The sequence below is a fragment of the Megalobrama amblycephala genome, linkage group LG18, assembly GCF_018812025.1.
Source record: "Megalobrama amblycephala isolate DHTTF-2021 linkage group LG18, ASM1881202v1, whole genome shotgun sequence".
NCBI classification, from domain to species: domain Eukaryota; kingdom Metazoa; phylum Chordata; class Actinopteri; order Cypriniformes; family Xenocyprididae; genus Megalobrama; species Megalobrama amblycephala.
In genome coordinates, this window is record NC_063061.1 from 9,973,078 (window position 1) to 9,994,817 (window position 21,740).

Below are 21,740 nucleotides of genomic sequence, written 5' to 3' on the forward strand. Positions count from 1 at the left end.
TAAAAAAAACTCACCCGTTCTTATTACACTATCGTTTAAGTAGGCCAACTGGCTTAAGGAATAGCTTTTTTAACCCCTCAATTGTTTTAATTAAAAAAGTGCTTTTAAAAGTGATTTTACAGGTCAAATTTGATTGGTAATTTACAGACCATTAAAAGCTGCAACATGGGTTATATAGAATGTGAAAACTTCACATAAGAAACATAAATTCGGTCGTGTCACAAGACCTCAGTTCAGGTCACAACACTTTTTAGCATTTAAAACAATAAACTATATAAAAAAAGAGCACTGACTGTATTCTCTCATTTGCAGTTTCTCATTTAGGCTACTATAGACGATCACCTTGGCCGTGTCTGGAAACCTAGTGAGCTGCCTACCTAGACAGCATTTTGGAGCCCCATATATGCGCGTTCTGATTGCTTTGTGATCAGGCAGCACACTAGGTTTTGAGTCACAGCCGCGTATGCTTATACCCACCCCGCCTCTCTCCAGCTGATGCCCGCGCCCTGTCAATCTCTATCCCAGCAGAGAGAGAGAGGACGGGGGGAAACCGAACCAGAGCGGGTCCGCGGGGGGAAGAGGCGCATGAAAACATCCATGGGTGGCTGTGTGGGCAGTCATCATGATTCTTCAGGCAGTTTAAACGAAAACTCGGACGGAACCGGAGGTAGGAAATGAAGCATATCCAGGAAATGCTGTTTTGGGTCTTGCGCTGCTTCCCTTGTCTCCTTCTCGGCTTGTTAGTGCTTTGAAACATCGTGGTGGGTTTTGCGTCGCTTTGTAAGACTCGATGGCACCTCTCGGACACGCGCCTGGCTGTAGAAACAATTAAGACTGTGATTTCGTGATTATGCAAATGTTTTCATAATTCTCCCCCACCGCTCTTTGTCTTTGGGCAGTGAGTCTTTTTGCATATAACACCTTCCTACTAGCTGGTTAGCTTTAGCTGTGTGTTATATATAAAGAGAGAGTGTGTTAGCTGCATGGCTAGTGAGTCTCTGTTTCTTTTCTTTTTTAGTAAAATGTGGTCATGGTTTTGCCTTGGAATGCAGAAACATCCCCCGTTATTCCCCATCCTTGTCTTTATCTCATTTATTGGAAATCATTTGGTTTCAAACATTGTTTGTTCATTGTTTATTCAGGTAATCTCATATTTAGGAGTGCTGTTGTACTGAATATCTGCATGGCTGTAATTTGGCCATGAAGCACAAGGCCGTGCTGATATTCAGACCAACAGCACGATGCCGAGTGTGATGTTGCTTTTATACAACTTGTATAACTTTCGTTTAAAAAATTAGCTAGTTAAATCATATTTTTTTTCTCCAACCAAAATACTTTCAAAAATAATTTCAGAGAAAACAATTTTTGTGAAACTATTTCCGTGATTGACTGAAAACTTCTGGAACGTGAATACGAGTGGAGCAGAGCAGCAAAGATTCCCCTCCCCCAGAATCGCATTCAGAACAATTGTTTTATATAATTTAAATAATTGTAATAATCATTCCAACTCTGAGAATAGGGAAGTTCACACCACATCTATAATGATAATGACAAAGAGGAACAATATCATTGGAATCACTTCCAGAACTATTTATTTCAAGCTTATGAACAAAAGCATTTAAAATGGCAGACAACATAACTGCAGCGTGAACATTATTGTTCCTTAGTGTGGACGCTAATATATAGTTATCATTATAGTCATCTTTATAAATAGTGGTTTGGTGTAAACAGGCCTTAAAGGGTTAATACACCCAAAAATTACAATTCTGTCATTAATTACTCACCCTCATGTCGTTACAAACCAGTAAGACTTTCGTTCATCTTTGGAACACAAATTAAGATATTTTTGATGAAATCTGAGAGCTTTCTGTCCCATTGACAGCCTATGCAACTACCACTTTCAAGTCCCAGAAAAGTAGTAAAGACATCATTAAAGTACTCCATGTGACTCCAGCGGTTTAACCTCAGTTGTATAAAGTGACGCGAGTGCTTTGTTTGTGCAAAAAAACACAATTTATTACTTTATTTAAAAAATATTAATTTCCAACATGCATTCACGCAACAACGTCTGCTCTCGCGTCAACACAACACGCATGCGTTGTGGTGGAACGTGTTGGAGAAGATCTTAATTTGAGTTCTGAAGATGAAGGAAAGTCTTACAGGTTTGGAACGACACAAGGGTGAGTAATTAATGACAGAATTTTCATTTTTGGGCGGTCTAACCCTTTAAAGGGCCGTTCACCATAGGATAAAACTACAATATCTATGACTATACCATTTTAATTGTATTATGTATAATATTCCTATTCTATGAGAATAGGACAGTCCACACCACAACTGAAACAACACAGAAGAATGATATTGTGTGAATCACTGTCCATCTTTTTATCGTTCGTCAGCTGGAAAAAAAAAACAATCTGAAAGTGATTTATTGTTCTTGTATGTTGTTATCATTATAGCCATGGTGTGGACTTATTCTAATCTACTATTAAACTGTTATAACATAAGTTTGTAGTTATAGTTATTTTTAAAACATTCTCGTCCCTAGTGTGAATGGCTCTCAACTCCACTCAGGTTTCTGCACGTCACATTAATGAGAGAAACCAGCAATGTTGGAGGGAGAGAAAACATGGATGGTTTATTTAAAAAAAAAAATGTTGTTCCCAACTCCTGTGTCATGGGCAAGTCTACTATAATATAATGAAAAAATAGTGATTGATTGCAAAAACATTATTTTGTCACAATAATATGCCACTATAACTAATTTTGAATGGCTCTGTCAGTGTAGATAATTTGTTTTTTTGCTTCATAATAGCTAGCAAGGGCTACTTGGACCAAATGATTCACTGATATTTGTGGTTTGTTTTGCTGGAAGAGAAAGACTAACATTTAAATGTGTATGTTTTTACTACTGTGGAACACTAGCATATATGCTGAATAACTTCAGATATAACATATGTGGATTAAAAACCACAAAACTGACTTCTGTTTCATCACAATGATTGAAGTCTTCTGAGTTTGTTTAGTTGAGTGAGACACTCGTGATTTCCCGCTTGTGTTACAGATGTTCCTGCTGATGTCACAATCAAACTCATGTTTTTGTTCGGAGAAGTGCTGATATACAGGAAGCTTCACTGGTCCTTGTGCCAAAACACAATATGGATGATGTATAAAACAATATATAAGATGTCAGCAATTACTGCTCTTCTCTTTCAGGCTCCCATATGGTGAACAAAAATAGCTTCTAGACAAAGCCTATGGGACTAAATTACTCATCATGTGTCATTATTGTAATGAGAGTGGCACCCTTAGATGAAACCCTGAACAGTTTCTGAAATTGACAGTTACCTGCAGACTTAATGGCTGCTAATTTTCCACAGCTCACGGCGCTTGATTTGGATGTCAGCAATTTAACAGCACCTCGGGGATGGAGGTAGTTGTGGCACAAGGGATTGCAAATGTTTCGAAGAAGTAATGGCTAAGTTTGGGTTGAATATGAAGTTTACTAAACCATACTAAACCCTAATGAGGCTTTAATATATAGGTGTAATATATATAGCATATTCTGCGTTCAAATACACGCATAAAGCTACATAATCGAGAGAGCATTTGTTTTCACTTTGTATTGTTGTTATTGTGGTTTATTCAAATAAAAGTAGACAAGAAAAAGAAAACAAGAAAAAAGTAGACAAGAAAAATGCAAGTGACTGCGCCGGCACCTCCATGTCATGCAGTAAGCGTGCTAATACTTTAGCTTCCACAATCCGCGGGTTAACGTTAGAGCAAGCTTGTTATGCTATGTTAGCTACATCACAAAATAGTGTTTTTCTCTGAGGCATGGTAAAGCATGGTACTCACAAAAAAATCAAGAAAATTAGATTTAAACAATGATTAAATGTGTTGTACTGATGTCTATGTCATGTCTATGCCAAATCATGACAGGAAAAAACGGATGCTGCGTTAAATTGAAAACATTAATCGCATGCATCAACACACTAATTTTGACAGCACTAGTTGTTACTACTTACATGTGTCAAATGATAAGCCATTTTTGAGGTTGTTTGGACTTCCTGCCTATCATAATTAGCACAAAGCGTCACTTTGCACTTCCTGTGGAGGTTTTTTTTTTTTTTTTTGTGACTAACCGACTAATACAATTTTGGTCTTATTGGGCAGCCATAGGTCTAATATAGTTTTATACCCCACTGACTTTCTAAGTACAGAGATTCTGACAAAAACATTCTTCAAAATATCATCTTTTATGTTCCACATAAAAAAGAAAGTCATACCGGTTTGGATTTGTAACAACATGAATTTTTATTTTTGTGTCATTTTTATTCTAGAGTGTTCTTGAGTGGCTACTTGGTGGTTTCTTTCTGGCTTATGTCAAAAGAGTCCATCCCAAAGTTTCTGTGATAATCTGGTCCTCAGATATAGCTCGGTTCCTTCTTGAATCTTCGTTTATGAGATTCGTTTTATCGTCCATCAGGTAAAATCGCTACTTGTAATAGTAAATAGCACTCCTCTTCTCCGCAAACCGCACAATTTAAGGTATCGTTAAAGTTCGTTGCACAGTGTGGGACAAGTTAGACGAGTTCAATTGAAATGAACTCTGGTGCAATTGCTCTGTTAGTGCGGTTCATTAGAATAAGTGAGAACGCTGCCATCCGAACCAAACCAGCGGACCGAGACCTAACTTTTCAGGGGGTCTCGGCCTGGTTCAGCTTCCAAGCGAACTCTGGTGTGGTTCGACTGAAATATGAATGTAATGGATGAAAGACATCTAAAAAACAAACAAAAAAAAAAAAAACAGGATATGATGTAACAAGATGCGACCCTAAAAAGGACCCTCGTCATAGGAGCTATATTTCCCAGTACAGTTCAGTACAGTTTTCTGTTATATCTTTAGGTTCGGTGTTAAAAATGTAGAGTGAACGCTAAGCGAACCATGCATAATTTTCTTTTTTGGTCCGGATCAAAAGAACCTAGAGAACCAAACTACAAGTGTGAATACACCCTAATATTAAGGGTTAGGGGTTTGTTTCAAAACCAACAGTTTATTTTTTTTTTTATCTTAATTCATTTAGCATTCATACATTACCACTCAGATATTTTTGTCATCTTAACACTGTTTCAGCACAGCAGTCTGTTCACTGCTCAAGTCGGGTGTTTTCTGAGCTGTTTGTGAGGTGAAACTTGAGTGTCTTTTCTGTCTTGCATTATGCAGTGTTCAAGTTCTCCAAGCAGGCAGACGCAGCGGTCCTCATGCCAGGCCACGCTTCACCTGGATCATTGGGTCGTCATGGAGATGAATGTGGAACGTGGAGTCGGCCTGACATCTTGGCCTGCTTCCTTTAATGATAATGTCTAGGTTTCTCCTTTTTTACCCTTAAAGGAAAATGTGTATATAGAGAGGATGTAAGGATGAAAAACCGGCTTTCTCTGACATATACATTTTGTCGGCATAAATATGCCCCCAGGCCTTTGTTTTTAATTAAAGTGAAATATGAATTCAGAAACTATAAAGCTATTGGCTTACAGATCAGTGAAGTGACCCATACCTGCCTATGTTAATAACCCAGACAGCTTGCCATTAATTTCCAAGAATTCCTTTCATCTTAGATGATGTTTTATTGTTGGCCAGCTAACAGAGAATTCAAGACAGCTGGAAGTTATTGAGAGGCATTTGCAAGGGCATTTCAGGCAGCACAGAAAATGTGAATTCCATGGCAGAAAGTGTTGAAACATTGATGTTTTCCATAGTTAAAGGCATATTTCACACAGAAATTAAAATTCTGTAAATTTGTAAGGATTAACTTTAAGTGAGCATTAGCAAAGTTAGTCTAAATATAAAATTAGATGAAATTAGCATGTAGAATTGAATATCAAATAGCAGCAGATACAATAAATCTCGAATATTGGCCAACAACGGTGTGTGTATATATATATATATATATATATATATATATATATATATATATATATATATATATATATATATATATATATATATACACACACACACTAGAGCTGCATGATTAGGCCTAATCATTAAAAGATCGCGATCACGATTCAAACAGTCGCACGATGTCCTTCTGAAATGTGTCTAAAATATTTGACAAAATCGCACTGGAACATTCAGATTTGCGTTTGTGCTGCCGCTGATCCAGAGAGAGCAGGTATTGTGTGTAGGTATGAAACCGTTTCACAAACAGTCTTTTCAAGCACACAGTATCGTTATTTCTGTGTTACAAATATTCATATTATCGCAGAAGTACTGGGATAAATGTTTATAATTCGGATAAAAGCACTGATGTCTATGTTAACGATCAAAATTTCAAAATAGAGCAAATCCCCCTTTGGAAGTTTGGTACTTCAAATAACGATTATAGCGATTACATCTTTACGCCACCAGGTGGCTACAGTGACTTAAAAAAAATGTATGTCATTGAATCATTCATTCAAGAGATTCATTCAAAAACACCTATTAATCAGGTAATGAAACATGTATTTATGAGCAGTGTTGGGGTAATGCATTACAAGTAACTTGAGTTACATAATCAGATTACTTTTTTCAAGTAACTAGTAAAGTAACAAATTACTTTTTTTCAATTTACAACAAAATATCTAAGTTACTTTTTCAAATAATTAATGCAAGTTACTTTTTCACATTTATTTACTGACAGCTCTCCTGTCTCCATGTTGAGAGAAATAAAGTGCAGAGGTGTTGTGTGGGCTGTGTGAACATGATGGTTATTGTAGTTCTAGACTAAATATAAACATGCATTTACTCATCTCACTTGCACAAACATTCAATATTCCTTAAAATTAATAAAAACAGTGAAATGCAATCTCAGAATATTATGCAAACCTATAATTAACTATATTGAATTAAACAAATAATCCTTGTATTTAATATCACTTTATTAAAGGATTAGTTCACTTTCAAATAAAATTTTCCTGATAATTTACTCACCCCCATGTCATCCAAGATGTCCATGTCCTTCTTTCTTCAGTCGAAAAGAAATTAAGGTTTTTGATGAAAACATTCCAGGATTATTCTCCTTCAGTGCAGCTTCAAAGGGCTTTAAATGATACCAGATGAGGAATAAGGGTGTTATCTAGCAAAACGATCTGTCATTTTCGAAAAAAAATGTAAATGTATATGCTTTATATAAACAAATGATCACCTTCCAAGTGGTTCCGCCAAAACCGCACTTTAGTATTCTTCAAAAAGCTTATGCTGTGTGTCCTACACCTTCCCTATTCTATTTATGGAACGAACGCAGCGGCAGTTCCATTTTTTCCGTAAGTAGAATAGGGAAGGTGTAGGACAGACAGCGTAAACTTTTTGAAGAATACGAAAGTGCTGTTTTGCCGATTGTTTCGCTAGATAAGACCCTTATTCCTCGTCTGGTATCGTTTAAAGCCCTTTGAAGCTGCACTGAAACTGTAATTTTGACTTTCAACAGTGGAGTCCATTGAAGTCCGCCATAAGGAGAATAATCCTGGAATGTTTTCATCAAAAACCTTAATTTCTTTTCGACTGAAGAAAGAATGACATGGACATCTTGGATGACATGGGGGTGAGTAAATTATCAGGAAAATTTTATTTGAACGTGAACTAATCCTTTAACCAACGTCTTTGCTTCTGACCTTCAATGATTCAATTCAACCATACTAATTAGCAAAAATTACTTTAGATTCGATTCAGAAAGAAGAGTGTTGAAGTTCCTCCTCCTGTATCCTATTCTTCTTTAATCCAGAATGGCAGCACAGCTGAAAGGTTTGTTTGAGCTGCGCCATCTACTGTAAAGGCGTAAATATGCATTTCCTTCGAGAAGGTGCTCACTGCAGAGCAAATGGGTGGAGCTTACGTTAGCTCCCCCTCGCTAGACGTCCAGCGAAGAGGAGCGAATGTACAACCACCCTAATCCTACCCTAACCCTACCCACAACTCTATCTCTCCACCCCATTCGTCAAGTCCAGCCCAGGTGAGAAAAAGTAATGTAACACATTACTTTCCATAAAAAGTAACTAAGTAACGCAATTATTTACTTTTTTAGGGAGTAACGCAATATTGTAATGCATTAGGCCCTACTTTTAAAAGTAACATTTTAACCAACACTGGTGACTCATTGAATCATTCATTCAGACCGATTATTATTTATTTATTTATTTTTTTAATAATTCAGATTAATTAAACATTTTAAATAGACTGCACCAATTAACATTTTGTCAGAACCTCCAGTAAATTACGTTATTTATGTTATTTTGTTTAGTTGTTTGTTTAGAATCATGGGAGAAACTCTGTTTGAAACAACAAATCATGATTCTCAATTTATCCAAAATCGTGTAGCATGGCTGTATGGTTAAGAATCAAATGAGGAAATAAAGTTTCTCCTTGAATTTGCCCTTAAGAGGACAGTTCTCTCATTCTGAGAAGAGGTGGAACCCGAGATGAAGATGGGTATATTTGTCTCCAGAGACTCACAGAGATGCGAGACGCCTCTGCCGGACCGACCAGAGGTTGTGCGATTCGACCCGTATGTCATGTGATCCTGACATACGTAGGCTACCTGAGCATGGCCTTTGAAAGGAGAACCATTCTTCCACTGCTTTCTTTCCACTGCCATCATTTTATCTTCTGCCGTACATGGCGCATCTTGAGAGAAGCCAAATGATAGATGATTTTCTCTACGAGACACAAAGCTTCTGCCAGTCGCTATTGAATTATTGACACCCTGTATGAAGTCTTGCCTGAGTCTCGACAGGCTGATCTCCTCGGTCGATGTTGTAGACTTAATTGCGTCGGGGTTTTCTTTTGTCTCGCCCTTTCCCCCCTCGTTCCCCCTCTCTCTTTCTCTCTCTCTCTCTGCATGATTGTGTATCAGCGGCTCTCACTCCCTCCCATGTGGAGGCCTGGCAGTACCGATAGTTCCCAGATGTCAGCACGCCCTCACACAAATGCTTCTCAGAGAGTCCTGTGGCCGACCGGCCTGATGGGAAATACATAGAGTATTAAATACCTTACGGATGAAGTCGGTTTCTCTGTGTTTTTATGGGGGGTGTGGTGGCTACGGTTTCTTTAATGGGCTTTTGATGCTGACATCAACGAAGGAAAAGATAAAAAAGAAAAATGAGGATGAAATGAAAGAATTCAGGCAGTCGAATCAGGGAAAATCGTGTGGGGGTTGCACCCAAGGAAGCTTTTTACACACACACACACATGCCATCACGAAATGTTCTGCTTTTGGAGCTTAATCCAGATGGTCCTCGTTTGGGATTCTTGTGAAAATGAAATTCACAATCCTGCAGAAAAACTAGGTTGAATCTGTGGTCTCCAGCGTTTCGCTGTGCTTTTAGTTTCCACTCTATAAAACCCATAAGGATTTGTTTGTGTTTAGGTGAAACAGGCCTGTTCAGGTGTTTTAACTCTTGTAAATGAGTCATGTTAGGTTTTGTTATGGCTGTTTCCTTCAACTGTATTTTAAGTGAGACCGCTATGGACTACATCAGGTGACCACATGCAGTCTTATTGCAGTTCTCCACAAGTTTACTTTTCTTGTAAAGGAATTATAGGGAAATAATTCAGAAGCCATTCATGAGCTGCAGCCTGTTTGACCTACTTATACTTTGCAGTATGCACTTAGGGTTTGTACTGTATTATTAGTGTACACTTGTACTGATATGTTCTACCAACACCAGTGTTATAAAATTGCGTCCTGATTCCCCTTTTTTGCACACAGTTTGTATAAATGTTTGCATCACCTTATTTCTGTCATGTTTAGTTTCTAGTCATAGTTTGCTTTGTACCTGTTTTATCTGTATTCAAGTTTAGTTGTCATGGTTTCAGATTAGTTCACACCTGTCCCCTGGTCCGTTAAAGGGTTAGTTCACCCCAAAATGAAATTTCTGTCATTAATTACTCACCCTCATGTCGTTTCAAACCCGTAATGGGGCGTTCACACCAGATGCGACTTGTGCGAATACGCGTGAAATTCACTTCACAACAGACGCGAATTCACGTCATATAAGGGGCTCTCCCTCTCCTTGAAATATGTGCCCCTCAGACTCTTCCACTTCTTTCTGCACACTTCCTCTGAATAATCAACTCGTCAGCGGGAAAGTAGTTGTAAAATACGGCAAATAAGCTCAATTTGCTGGCTTTAGCTAGCTTGTAGTCTCAATATGTATATAGCTCAAATTGAGCATTTTTTTTTTTTTTTTTTTTTTTTTACAACTTACCAGATTCTCCGACCTCCTCACTCACTTTCTTCCAAGTAAGATCCTTTTTATTCCTGTTTCTATAAAAGTATGAAGATGTATCGTACAGCTCCGGGTATCCACATACACCGACAATGATTTTGTCCTCCATTGTTGTTTCGGATTTCTGCCTCCGCTACGTCGTAATCACATCACTACTAGAGCAAGCTCCTAATTGGTTCAGATTTTTTAACTCGCGCGATTCGCGCGTCAAACACCCAAAATGCTCAATTCGCGCTGCAGGATGAAAATTCTGTCATTAATTACTCGCCCTCATGTCGTTTCAAACCTGTAAGACTTTTGTTCATCTTCGAAATACAAATGAAGATCTTTTTGATGAAATCTGAGAGCTTTCTGTCCCTCCATTGACAACTAACACTTTGACACTTTAAAAAGTTCATAAAGAATTGTAAAACTAATCCATATGAATTGAGTGGTTTAGTCCAACTTTTCTGAAGAGACAGATTGAATTTTGGCTTTTATTCACGTATAAACATTCATCAGCTCGCACATCAGTTGTGGTAAACAGAAGCTCAAGCATGCTTGACATGCGAGAACCAATGAAGTTCATTCTCGTGTGTTACACAGCATGTTTCATTACTTTCATTGATTTCAGCCCTCAAAAACTATTTTGGCCAAAACTGAAATTCATTTTTTGTTTTGCCTGAACCTTCGGTTGCTTAAAATTTTAGTTCATCACTATGAAAATTGTTTTATTTAAGTATTGTTTGTATTTTTAAAAAACAGAAGAAAATCTGTCATAGGCTCCTTTTTTAGTGTTTTTTGGCAATATTACTCTGAAGTAAACATGAGCCACTCTTTGACATTATTTACTAAGTACTATGATTTGGGACGCATATTTTAATCACCCAGAATATTTATTTGATCTCATTTGTTATGCAGGAATGTGTTGTTGATGAATGGGAATGGATTACTAACTTGCAGGGCTGCGTTTTCCCAAAGCATCGTAAGCCTAGTAGATCGTAGAACCATTGGCACCAATTTTGAGAAAAGCAGCCCATGTCAGTAAGAGAGTCCTGTTGGATCAGTAACTGCTGATAGATTCAGTGAGTTTGTTCAGTAAAAGATTCCTCAGATACATATATTTCCTAAATATCAGCTTATGTTTATATTTCAACAACGAATTAGAGTAGAAAACAACATATAATTAAAAAGTTGATAGAACAAGTGCCTTATGTGCAGTTTAAATATTTATATAGAACTCATTTTTTATTGGGGTGTTATTAAATACATTTGATTGATTAATTAATTATTAAATAAACTTTATAATACCCACATTACACATTTTTATACTACCCATACTACACATTTTGTCAGGAGTACAGTACTATGTACTGTAGAAATATTAAGAGAAGATATTCCAAACATAGCCATGGGCTTTTGCCACCTCGTCCAACCCACTTCATCTAAATACCCAATCAGCATTCACTGTGAAGGTGTCAATCAAACTTAAGCTCTTTGACTTCTCATACAAGAATCTAATAGAGAATAGTAGATTGATTGATTTGGAATCTCACAAAGGTTCAACATCCACAGCTTAAAGCCGCGTTCGTGCCATAGTAAGACGAGCAGCCGCTCTCCTGGGGCAGACTAACAGCATCATTTTAAATTCCACTGTGCCTTTCTAATGAATTAGATTAATGTGGTCACCCGTCCATTTTACTCTGCCGCCGCTAGTGCATCATTTACTAAACAGGAAATAGAACTGTGATGTTAATCAGGCTATAGATTTTCTGTCTGCAGCATGGATATATGTGCACCCTGAGGGAAGTCCACACGCTCCACAGCCTTCCGAGAGACAATGACAGTTTTTTTTTAAGGAATAGAGGATCATTGTTGCGGCTCTTAGCATATTTACACTGCAATTTGTTTGTATTAAGTCAAAGTGTATTTCTGTTGGAGTCATTGTGCTGGATGAAAGCTTGATCATGGAGAGCGTCTGTAACAATCGTGCTTTGTGGACAGTCTTATTTGCTGTCACAACTCTCTGAATACTTGCATGGTGATCAGCTCCCTCAAAGTAGCAAAATGTCACTGATTTGTTTTTTTGTTTTTTATGGAATATTGCACATGATTCCACGTGACAACTGCTGAATCACAAAAAAGAAATGGCATCTCTTTTGTTGATTTTAATCCACTCAATCTTAATTTATAAATTTCCTTCACTTATTTATGTATGTATCAATTCATTGACTTATTTTTTTAATTTATGTATATATTCATTTTTTACTTAAATTTTTTACAGCATTCATTTTGTTTAATTTTTTTTTCATTCATTTGTTTAATTTATTCATTCATTCACTTTTATTTGTTCATTCATTCTTTCATTGACTATTCATTAGAGATGCACAATATATTGGCCAACATGTTGGTATCGGCCGATATATGTTCATTTTTATTGTTATCATAATCGTCCCGTTAAGAACATTTGGCCGATATATTAAAGATGATAAATAATGGATTATTTCCTTCAGCTGACACTTTAGATGCGCACAGTCTGGCATGCTGGTTTTGATTTGCTTGATATATAATTTAAATCATTTCATAAAGGAAAATACAGTTAAGTGCAACATGTGCAGCGCAAGTCTGTTATATAGGCTACATAATATAATGAGAACATTATAATTGTGTGCTTGGGACATGGCTTTTAATGGTGAGTCTTTTGTTTTTTTAATCAAGCTTTCAAAAAATTATAAAAATTTTGATTTAGATTTATCGACCAATATATTGGTTATCAGCTTTTAAATATAAAGAGTTATTGGTATCAGCCAAAATTTTCATATCTGTGCATCCCTACTATTCTTTCGTTCTTTCACTTTATTCGTTCTTTTACTTCATTCATTACATTTATTAGGGCTGGGCGATATATCGCATGCGATTCTCACGCGCATTTCGTCAGTAAAGCCGGTTCCCTGATTACCGCTAAATCGCCATCACCTGCTTTCAAATGGAGCGGCATTTAATAGACAGAGCCGTAGATCACTGATAAGCCACGCAAAATCGGGTTCATTATCGAAGTCGATTCATCTTCGATACTGAACGCGATTTTGCGTGGCTTGTCCGTGAACTACGGCTTTGTCTATTAAAAGGCGCTCCATTTGAAAGCAGGTGATGGCGATTTAGCGGTAATCAGGGAACCGGCTTTACTGACGAAATGTGCGTGAGAATCGCATGCGATATATCGCCCAGCCCTACATTTATTCATTCAATTTAGTAACATTCATTTCTTTTATTTATTTATTTATTTATTTATTTATTTATTTATTTATTTATTTATTCTTTTAATTTCTTTCTTCTTTATTTGAACAAGATCCATAAGATCCACCCCCCCCCCCACCAGGACTCACTATCTTAGTTTCGATGCTAGTGAACTGCCTGCCTAGACAGTATTTTAAGGCATCATGGCTGCACTCCTGACAAGAACACTTTTCTAGAAAACACACGGCAATGTTGTGCTGTCTTTGTTTTGACCAGATTCCAGTGCAGTCTCCTTCATAGACAAGTGAATCCCACAATGCATTGCATGTACTTGTTTTTTCATTCAGTATCAGTAAAAACTATTTTTGCATTGTTGCTTTTGTAATGGCCTTTAGAGTGTCTCATTGTTAGCATGTGGCTAAGCTAACATCAAACTCTCTACTGAATAGGGCTGTTCTCCTGTCTAGACATGTTTCCTATGTGGAGCGTTTGAAATCAGTCACTTGAGGCAGATTTAAGATGCCCTGTCAGAAAGCTGCCATTGTAGTCCATTCACATGTTATTGACCAGAACTACCGCACCATCTTTTTATGTAAATGGATTCTCCTGTACTCCTTTTTTTTTTTTATCCATTCTTTACAGCTGTCACTAAGGAATCGTGGAAGCCCACGATTTTTCTTAAAGTGCTCCTGTTATTTGTATAATACCTTTCATGTAGTGTCTAATATGGCTGTTTGTATATAAAAAGCCTGCAAAGATCAAAGTGCACGATAAATGTTATTGTCTCCCAAAAGAAAGAACCTATTCTGAACTGCCTGAAACAAGTCATCAGTAATTCCAGTCATACGGACTTCATTGGCTGGCCGTGAACAATATCTGCTTTGACCCACCCTCAAACATTGCAGTTGTAGGCTGCATCCAAAAACTTGTTCTGCAAAAGCTCACTTGGTGCCTCGCTGCCTTACCAGGCAGTAACTTTGTAGGCAGCATTTGCGCATGAAGGTAACTCATAAAATTGATTTCGGACAGACTTCTGAGGCAGCGTAAAGATTTAATGATCTACAGCAAAATAGAACGAGCTTTGATGATAAGTAAGCAAATATTTAACGCTTTAACCCCTGAAGGCATTTTTAGAGTTGTGTTTTTCTGAATGACATTCACAAAAGTAAAGACTCATAACTCCAAAACTATAGCAAGGACAGTCAAAAGGTAGATATCATTTGATAGAAAACTTTTTTTTTTTTTTAATTTTAGAGAAAAAATATATTACATTTGGCGGTTCTCATGCTGTGAAACCACTGATTAAAAAAAAAATAAAATAATAAAAAATTAAAAATTTAATTATAATTGTACATATCTTTCTTATTTGACATGCAATAACTCAGGAAGGAAATAAGGTAGGACGACATTTCTTTTTTTGGTGAAGTTCCCCTAAATGCGGGCTGCATCTGGATCAAATTTTGTGGTGAAATAATCAGAAAGTTTAAAGTAAGTTACTGCATTTGTAACCAAGGTAGTCTATTTGTTTAGCCATTGACACCCCCCTAATTGTCATTTTTAAAATCGTTCCTCCACGATGAATATCTCATGATCAACTAAATGGATTATATTGATTTTGGACTCGTTTCAGTCGGAAGCATCCACTTTAAGTCTACGACCTAAGCATGTTTCATGAAGTTACGAGCGAAAACGTAACAAATACTGCATTCGTATATAATTTACATATGGGTCTTGCAGAGCTTCACGTACAAAAACTCGCTCAAGTTTAGTCAAAGCGCAAAACTATTATGCTTGTTTTTTTCTACTCCATGAGACCTTTCAAATGACATATGACACATGACTATCTGAGCTGTATGTTTTTGACATTGCAGTACATAAAGAAAAACTTTTTTTTTTTTTTATCAGCAAATAACTCAGCACTACTGAGGAATTAATCAAATTGGCTACATTCATTGTAAAGTTCAGACTGTAAGCTTTCAAATGACATCTTGTGTTGATCTAGGCAGTAGTTTTGAAAAATATAATTTTTTCGCAGCTCGGTGGCGCCCTCGGGTGGTTGATTAGAGGGACTACTCAGCACTCGTTAAGAGTTTATCAAAAAGCTGAGTTTATATTTTGTGTTATTCCTGTCAGTGGCTGCTTAGTAATTTGATTGAATTTTTTTTTGCAGGCGTTGGTGTAGCACCGGCGGTACACTTTGAGTTTAAAGGGTTAATTACTACGATAGTAATTTCTTGATAGAAGTGACATCAGAAGTAGAAAACATTAGTCAAAAACTTACATTTACACACAAACTGACCACCAATCGCAACTTTCAGATGCCATCTTTTATTTTTTAGCTAAACTGTCACGGAATGGAAAGCGTAGGATATCAAAGATAGTGAAGTATCTCAGGAGACAGGAAGTGAAGGATTCGGACATGCCTTGATGCCTTTCTACCTTGGAATGCATCCTCCGAAGGCAGCATTTTTTAAATTTCTGAGGCAGCCGCAGCTGAGGCATTGCTGTCAACATTTACAAAAAAGATGCCATTAAGTGCTGAGGAAGCCTCCGCTGCAAAAAAATTTAGATAAGGGAATAGGCGTTTAGTTTCCGACATGGGCAGTAAGCAGTACTCCAATTTCAACAGGCTGGCCCGTCTGACCAATCAGAGCAGAGTATTCTCATGGAAAGGAGGGTGAAGGGGTGCATTCTGGAATCCACTGCCGCTTCAGTGTATATCTTTTAAGTGATTTCTAATCAAGTTATTCTTATCCTTCTAAATATTAAATGATTTGAATGACTTCTTCAAGCAAATGCTAAAGCATTTATTTTACTTTTTATCTTCAAACACTAGAGAATAATGATGAATATTGTCTGAACCTCTCACTGAGAGAAAAGTACAACGTATCTGTATGTTTTGGGAAGAGCAAGAGCTCGGCCAACTTCAACCTCGAAGAAGCTATGTATCTGTGTATGTGTGCTGGTATTCTTGTTGCAGATCAGTATTGGTGAAAGATGAACAGCTGGCACCCTGGATGATGAAATTACTTGGTTTTCTCAACAAACTGGCACCCAGAAACGCATATCTGTGACCTAGGTCACTTCGCGCCTAAAACCAGTGTTCTGGTGTCATCTGGATAATCGCTGGAGATGTGCTTTATGTGTGGACATAAAGTTTATGTATTTCTTAGCCAATCAGAATCATTTAACCTGAAGTAATGACGTAGTTTAATGACTTGTTTAAGGAATAATTGCTGCGGAAATGTGAATACAATTTAACTCCTTGTAATTGTTGAAGCTGACTTCTGCTGATGAAACTGTATACTGCTCTTCAGTAAAATTTTCTTCCTTTTTTTTTTTTTTTTTTTAACTCTGACTCCTGGTCTTCATTTATCATATCTGGTCTTTGGGTCTTAATCCACTTTTAAATAAAAGTTTCCTGATAATTTACTCACCCCCATGTCATCCAAGATGTTCATGTCTTTCTTTCTTCAGTCGAAAAGAAATTAAGGTTCTTGATGAAAACATTCCAGGATTATTCTCCTTATAGTGGACTTCAATGTTCTCCAGATGGTTGAAAGTCAGAATTACAGTTTCAGTGCCGCTTTCGTTCTGTAAGTTGAATAGAGAAGGCGTAGGACATACAGCGTAAGCGTTGTGAAGAATATGGAAGCTGTTTCAGTTGGTTTTTTTGGACCTTAGATGCATGTAAACCTAATGTAGGAGACCTCTAAAACAAAAGTAGGAACATTTACGGGTTAGTTCACCCAGAAATGAAAATTCTGTCAATAATTACTCATCCTCATGTCGTTCCACACCCATAAGACCTTTCATCTTCAGAACACAAATTAAGATATTTTTGATGAAATCTTCAGACATTATTAAAACAGTCGACATGACTGCAGTGGTTCAATCTTAATGTTATGAAGCGACGAGTAGTCATGTCAACTGTTTTAACAATGTCTTTAGTACCTTTCTGGCCTTGAAAGTCGGTTAAATTGCTGTCTATGGATACCTCTTGGATTTCATCAAAATATCTTAATTTGTGTTCTGAAGATGAATGAAGGTCTTACAGGTGTGGAACGACACGAGAGTGAGTAATTAATGACAGAATTTTCATTTTTGGGTGAACGAACACTTTAAAAAATATCATAATAGGGGCACTTTAAATTGGTCACAGTCTCCTATTCGCAACGGAGAGGAAATTGCCTATAACTGGAACATGGTCTGTACTCTGCAGTAAACCAGCTAATATATTCTTTGTTTTCCCTTCACAAATATTTTTATTATTATGATTTAAATGACAAAACAATACATTATACACTGTGGAGCCAGGGGAACAACAACAAAAACACAATCACAAAGAAATAAGGCCTTTGTATCATTCAAAGATTTTGAAGACAGTACACAATTGAACAGTTTTAAATGCTTTTCTGTTAGTGCTATATTGAATAGTACAAAAAATAATTTTAGGAACAAAGTAGTATTTGTTGCTTGCTCTTTGACAACAGGAAGAGGTCATCAGCAACCAAGGAATAGCCTTGCTTCACAATGCAGACAAACAGGAAGTGAACACACATAAATCAAACTTTCCCCCTCTTGCGTTAGTAAGGTGCTGTATCAGACGACATGGATTGATTCTGGGTCATAAAAAGTGCTATACTGATTCATTGGCTGTGCCTGAATTATTAACGGCCAATGGCTGCAGGTTTATTCTTTGACGGTAGTTTTATGCTTGTTGAATGGCTCGTTTTTGTTGAACATCTCAGTGCTGGGTAGCATTATCACAGGCTTTGGTTGTTCTGCAACCTGCGTTCCAGACTGAAAGGTTGTATATAATAGCAGCCAGATGTTTTGCCCTATAAATCTCCTTTTCTCAAAGATGTCTCAGGCGCTCTGATGTAACTGCTTGGATTTCAGACCTTGGTAATTCTGCCAGTGCTATTGACTGGGAGTCTGTGTGTCTGTAGTCTGTGTGCTGGTTTATTGAGAGTTCAATACATCTCAGGGTTTTGCTTACAACAAATGCCATTACTGTGGTATATCTATTCTCAAAGGAACAGACAGGATGGTACAACGTGTGCCGCAAACATCCACTTCCTTTTCAGAGAGGGTATTTGTTGCTCTCCTTTTTGGAGCCTCAGTTTTAGGCTTTGTAAACTCAAACATTTAGGATTCTGTGAGGTTTTGAACATTGTAAATATGTCAGAAAGGTAACAGATTAAGTTTCAAATGCAAAAATTACAATCTAGGAAACTTTAAGGGGTTGAAAATGATGGAAGAAATCCACATTGCATATATCATAATTTTCCAATAAAATTGTATTTTATCTGGACATTTATTATTTAAACCATTTATTATAAAACCATTTCATTTATTATTATTATTATTATTATATACAAATTATAAATATATAATTGGCTTATTTAAAAATATGTTGCTATAAAATGTATATTTTTTTGCATAAAACATGCTTATTTTTAACTGAACTCTCTTATGACACCTATTGGCCTGAACGTATGAAGTTTGTTTACCAACTTCTTTCATATCACATCGAAGCTGTTTTTTTTTTTTTTTTTTTCATTTTTCATCCATGTTATTCTCGGTCATGCTTCATATTCATACATTCTTGGATTCAATCTCAACAGCTTTTCATGCATTGTTGGTGGTTTGTAATGACAGTTCAAATTCTCTTTTTGCATTTTGCAGTTCTCTCTTGGCTGCTGTGCAGCGGCTGTGACCGTCATGTGTTTGAGTTTGGCATTTGATGTTGTGCCTCTAGCAGGGATTCCTGAGTTTGGACATTTTTATTTGTCCAGTTGTATTTATTCTCTTGGACCGGTATATCAGAATGTGTGTGCGATTCATCTCACTGGACTGTGTTATTGGTTCAGGCTCCGCTGCGTCTGTAGAATGTAAATTGTGTCTTGTTATATGGTTTGCTTGTTTTGTTTAGGTACACTTTTATGTTTATACTGTGTAAGGCACCTTGAATGCTTTATAAAGATATATATAAATATATAATATAATATAATATAATTATTTATTTTTATTTTATTTTATTTTGTTTTGCTTATTTTACTGCTTGTCCTATTGTAGACTGATCACAGGGTTTATATTATATTATATTATATTATATTATATTATATTATGTACGTCACTTTAATCGAATTTCTAAAAAAGTGCCATTTTGTCCTTTTATGTAAAATTTTTACAAATTACACCTGCACCTTCATGTGTTATTAACCATGTGTTATTAATATAGTGCAAAATGATATGCAGTGCTAGTGCATTTTTGCTATTAATATGCTACATTGATCAAGACCCATATTTAGCCTAATCCACCATTCAAGGGTCCAATCTGGTGTAAAGCTGATGTTACTGGCAGGCTTCTCCCCAAACTGTTAACCCTCCTTCTGTTTTCACCCCATGTTGATTTTGCGAGCATAGACATTGAGATCAAGTCATGCTGTTTCAGTAAACGCATTCAGTTTCTGCCATATGCTATCAGCTCATCAAGGATAAATAGATATTAAGCCATCGACAAAGTTGTCGTCATTTGATAGCCGTAATAAATGTATTTATTCAACATGTCTTGTTATAGAATAATGCTGTTGTAGCGTTTTATAAAAGCATTAAAGCACTGGGACCCCTTCATTACAGTGCATTAACCACAGCTAAGAGAGTTTTAGGCATTCAAATGTACATAATTAGATTTATTACGTTAATGCTTAGAGCGATGGTACAGATCTTGAATATCTTATTGTATTTTGACGTCTTTGTCTCTGTTTTGCAGTTGCACTGGGGCGAAACCAGCCCCTGAAGAGAGAGAAGCCCAAATGGAAGAGCGACTACCCAATGACCGATGGCCAGCTGCGCAGCAAGCGTGATGAATTCTGGGATACGGCACCGGCTTTCGAAGGCCGCAAGGAAATCTGGGATGCACTTAAGGCGGCTGCCCAGGCCTTTGAGAGCAATGACCACGAACTTGCTCAAGCCATTATTGATGGCGCCAGCATAACGTTACCGCACGGTAAGAGTCACGTCACAGACCAGCGTGCTTTGATTTAAACCAGACACTTATGTTGACAAAAGCATTTGATGGTAAATACTTTGGTTTCCCATTATGTATTTAGATGGTTTTATTGAAATCTATTGAAAATATTCTTTTCTGTTTGTATTCTTCATCTATCCAGTTGATTTTTCTTTGTGCGCCTGCACTTGTGGTCATCATTTTCTTGTTTTAAAGGAATAGTTCACCCAAAAATGAATCTTTTTGTAATAATTTATTATTAACCCATTTATAATAAAAAAAAAATCTTTTCCAAGCTTTATAATGGGAGTGAATAGTAACTGATATTTTGAAGCCCAAAAAAGCACATCCATCCATCATAAAAGTAATCCATACGGCTCTAGCGGGTTAATAAAGGTCTTCTGAAGTGAAGCGATGCATTTTTGTAAGAAAAATATCCATATTTAGAACTTTATAAACTATCATCACTGGCTTCCGTACACAAGTCGATTACGGTGGATTGGTGAACTTTGACCTGCCGCATGACATATTGACGAATGCGGAAGTGCAGACGATGCTGCGAAACAAAACACAAATTAGAAGTCTAAAACAAGAATTTTTAAGGGGGGACACTACAGGCAAAAACCCTTTTTTTTTTTTCAGGCACCTGTCAATTTTGAGAATTTTTTGGCTTTTCATAAAGTGTTTTTTCAGACTGGTGGAAAGAAAACATCCAAAATACACTTTTAAGTGTATGTTTTATAGTACTTTATCTATTTGCGTCTATTTATCCAACATTCAGATTTTTGTTCTAGAAGTTTATGCAAATTAGCGCATATTTAATTAGATAACATCTAATTTGCATATTTAAACAGAACATTTTAGAAAACTTGTAATACAAAAAATTTTTGCAATTTTTAATGTAATCACCCAGCTGGGGAAGTATGGTGATATCTATTAGTTAATTTTTTTACCCTATTCACCTGGGGTGTCTCGCCTTGTACAGTGGCATGAAAAAGTATGTGTACCCCTTGCAGAATCTGTGAAAATGAGAATTATTTTAATAAAATAAGAGGGATAATAAAAAATGCATGTTATTTTTTGTTTAATACTGTCCTAAGTAAGATATTTTACATAAAAGATGTTTGCATTTAGTTCACAAGACAAAACAATAGCTAAATTTATTAAAATAACCCCATTCATAAGTATGTGAACCATTGATTCTCAATACTGTGTGGTTACCTGATGATCCACGACTCTT

The 21,740-nt window shown here is 36.6% G+C and overlaps 1 protein-coding gene across 2 annotated transcripts in view; it reads left to right on the forward strand.

Moving 5' to 3' along the window:
- Window positions 1-450: 450 nt before the first annotated feature.
- ubtd2 (ubiquitin domain containing 2) overlaps window positions 451-21,740 on the forward strand; it is a 39,610-nt gene continuing 18,320 nt past the window's right edge. Inside the window, exons 1-2 of one of the 2 annotated variants that reach the window (XR_007181233.1) lie at window positions 451-667; window positions 20,264-20,500. Coding sequence is in view for 1 of the 2 variants with exons in the window: in XM_048165828.1 (XP_048021785.1) it covers window positions 496-667; window positions 20,264-20,500 (409 nt within the window). In the remaining variant the exon portion in view is untranslated. The remainder of the gene's footprint in view (window positions 668-20,263; window positions 20,501-21,740) is intronic. The other variant, XM_048165828.1, reaches the window with a different exon arrangement.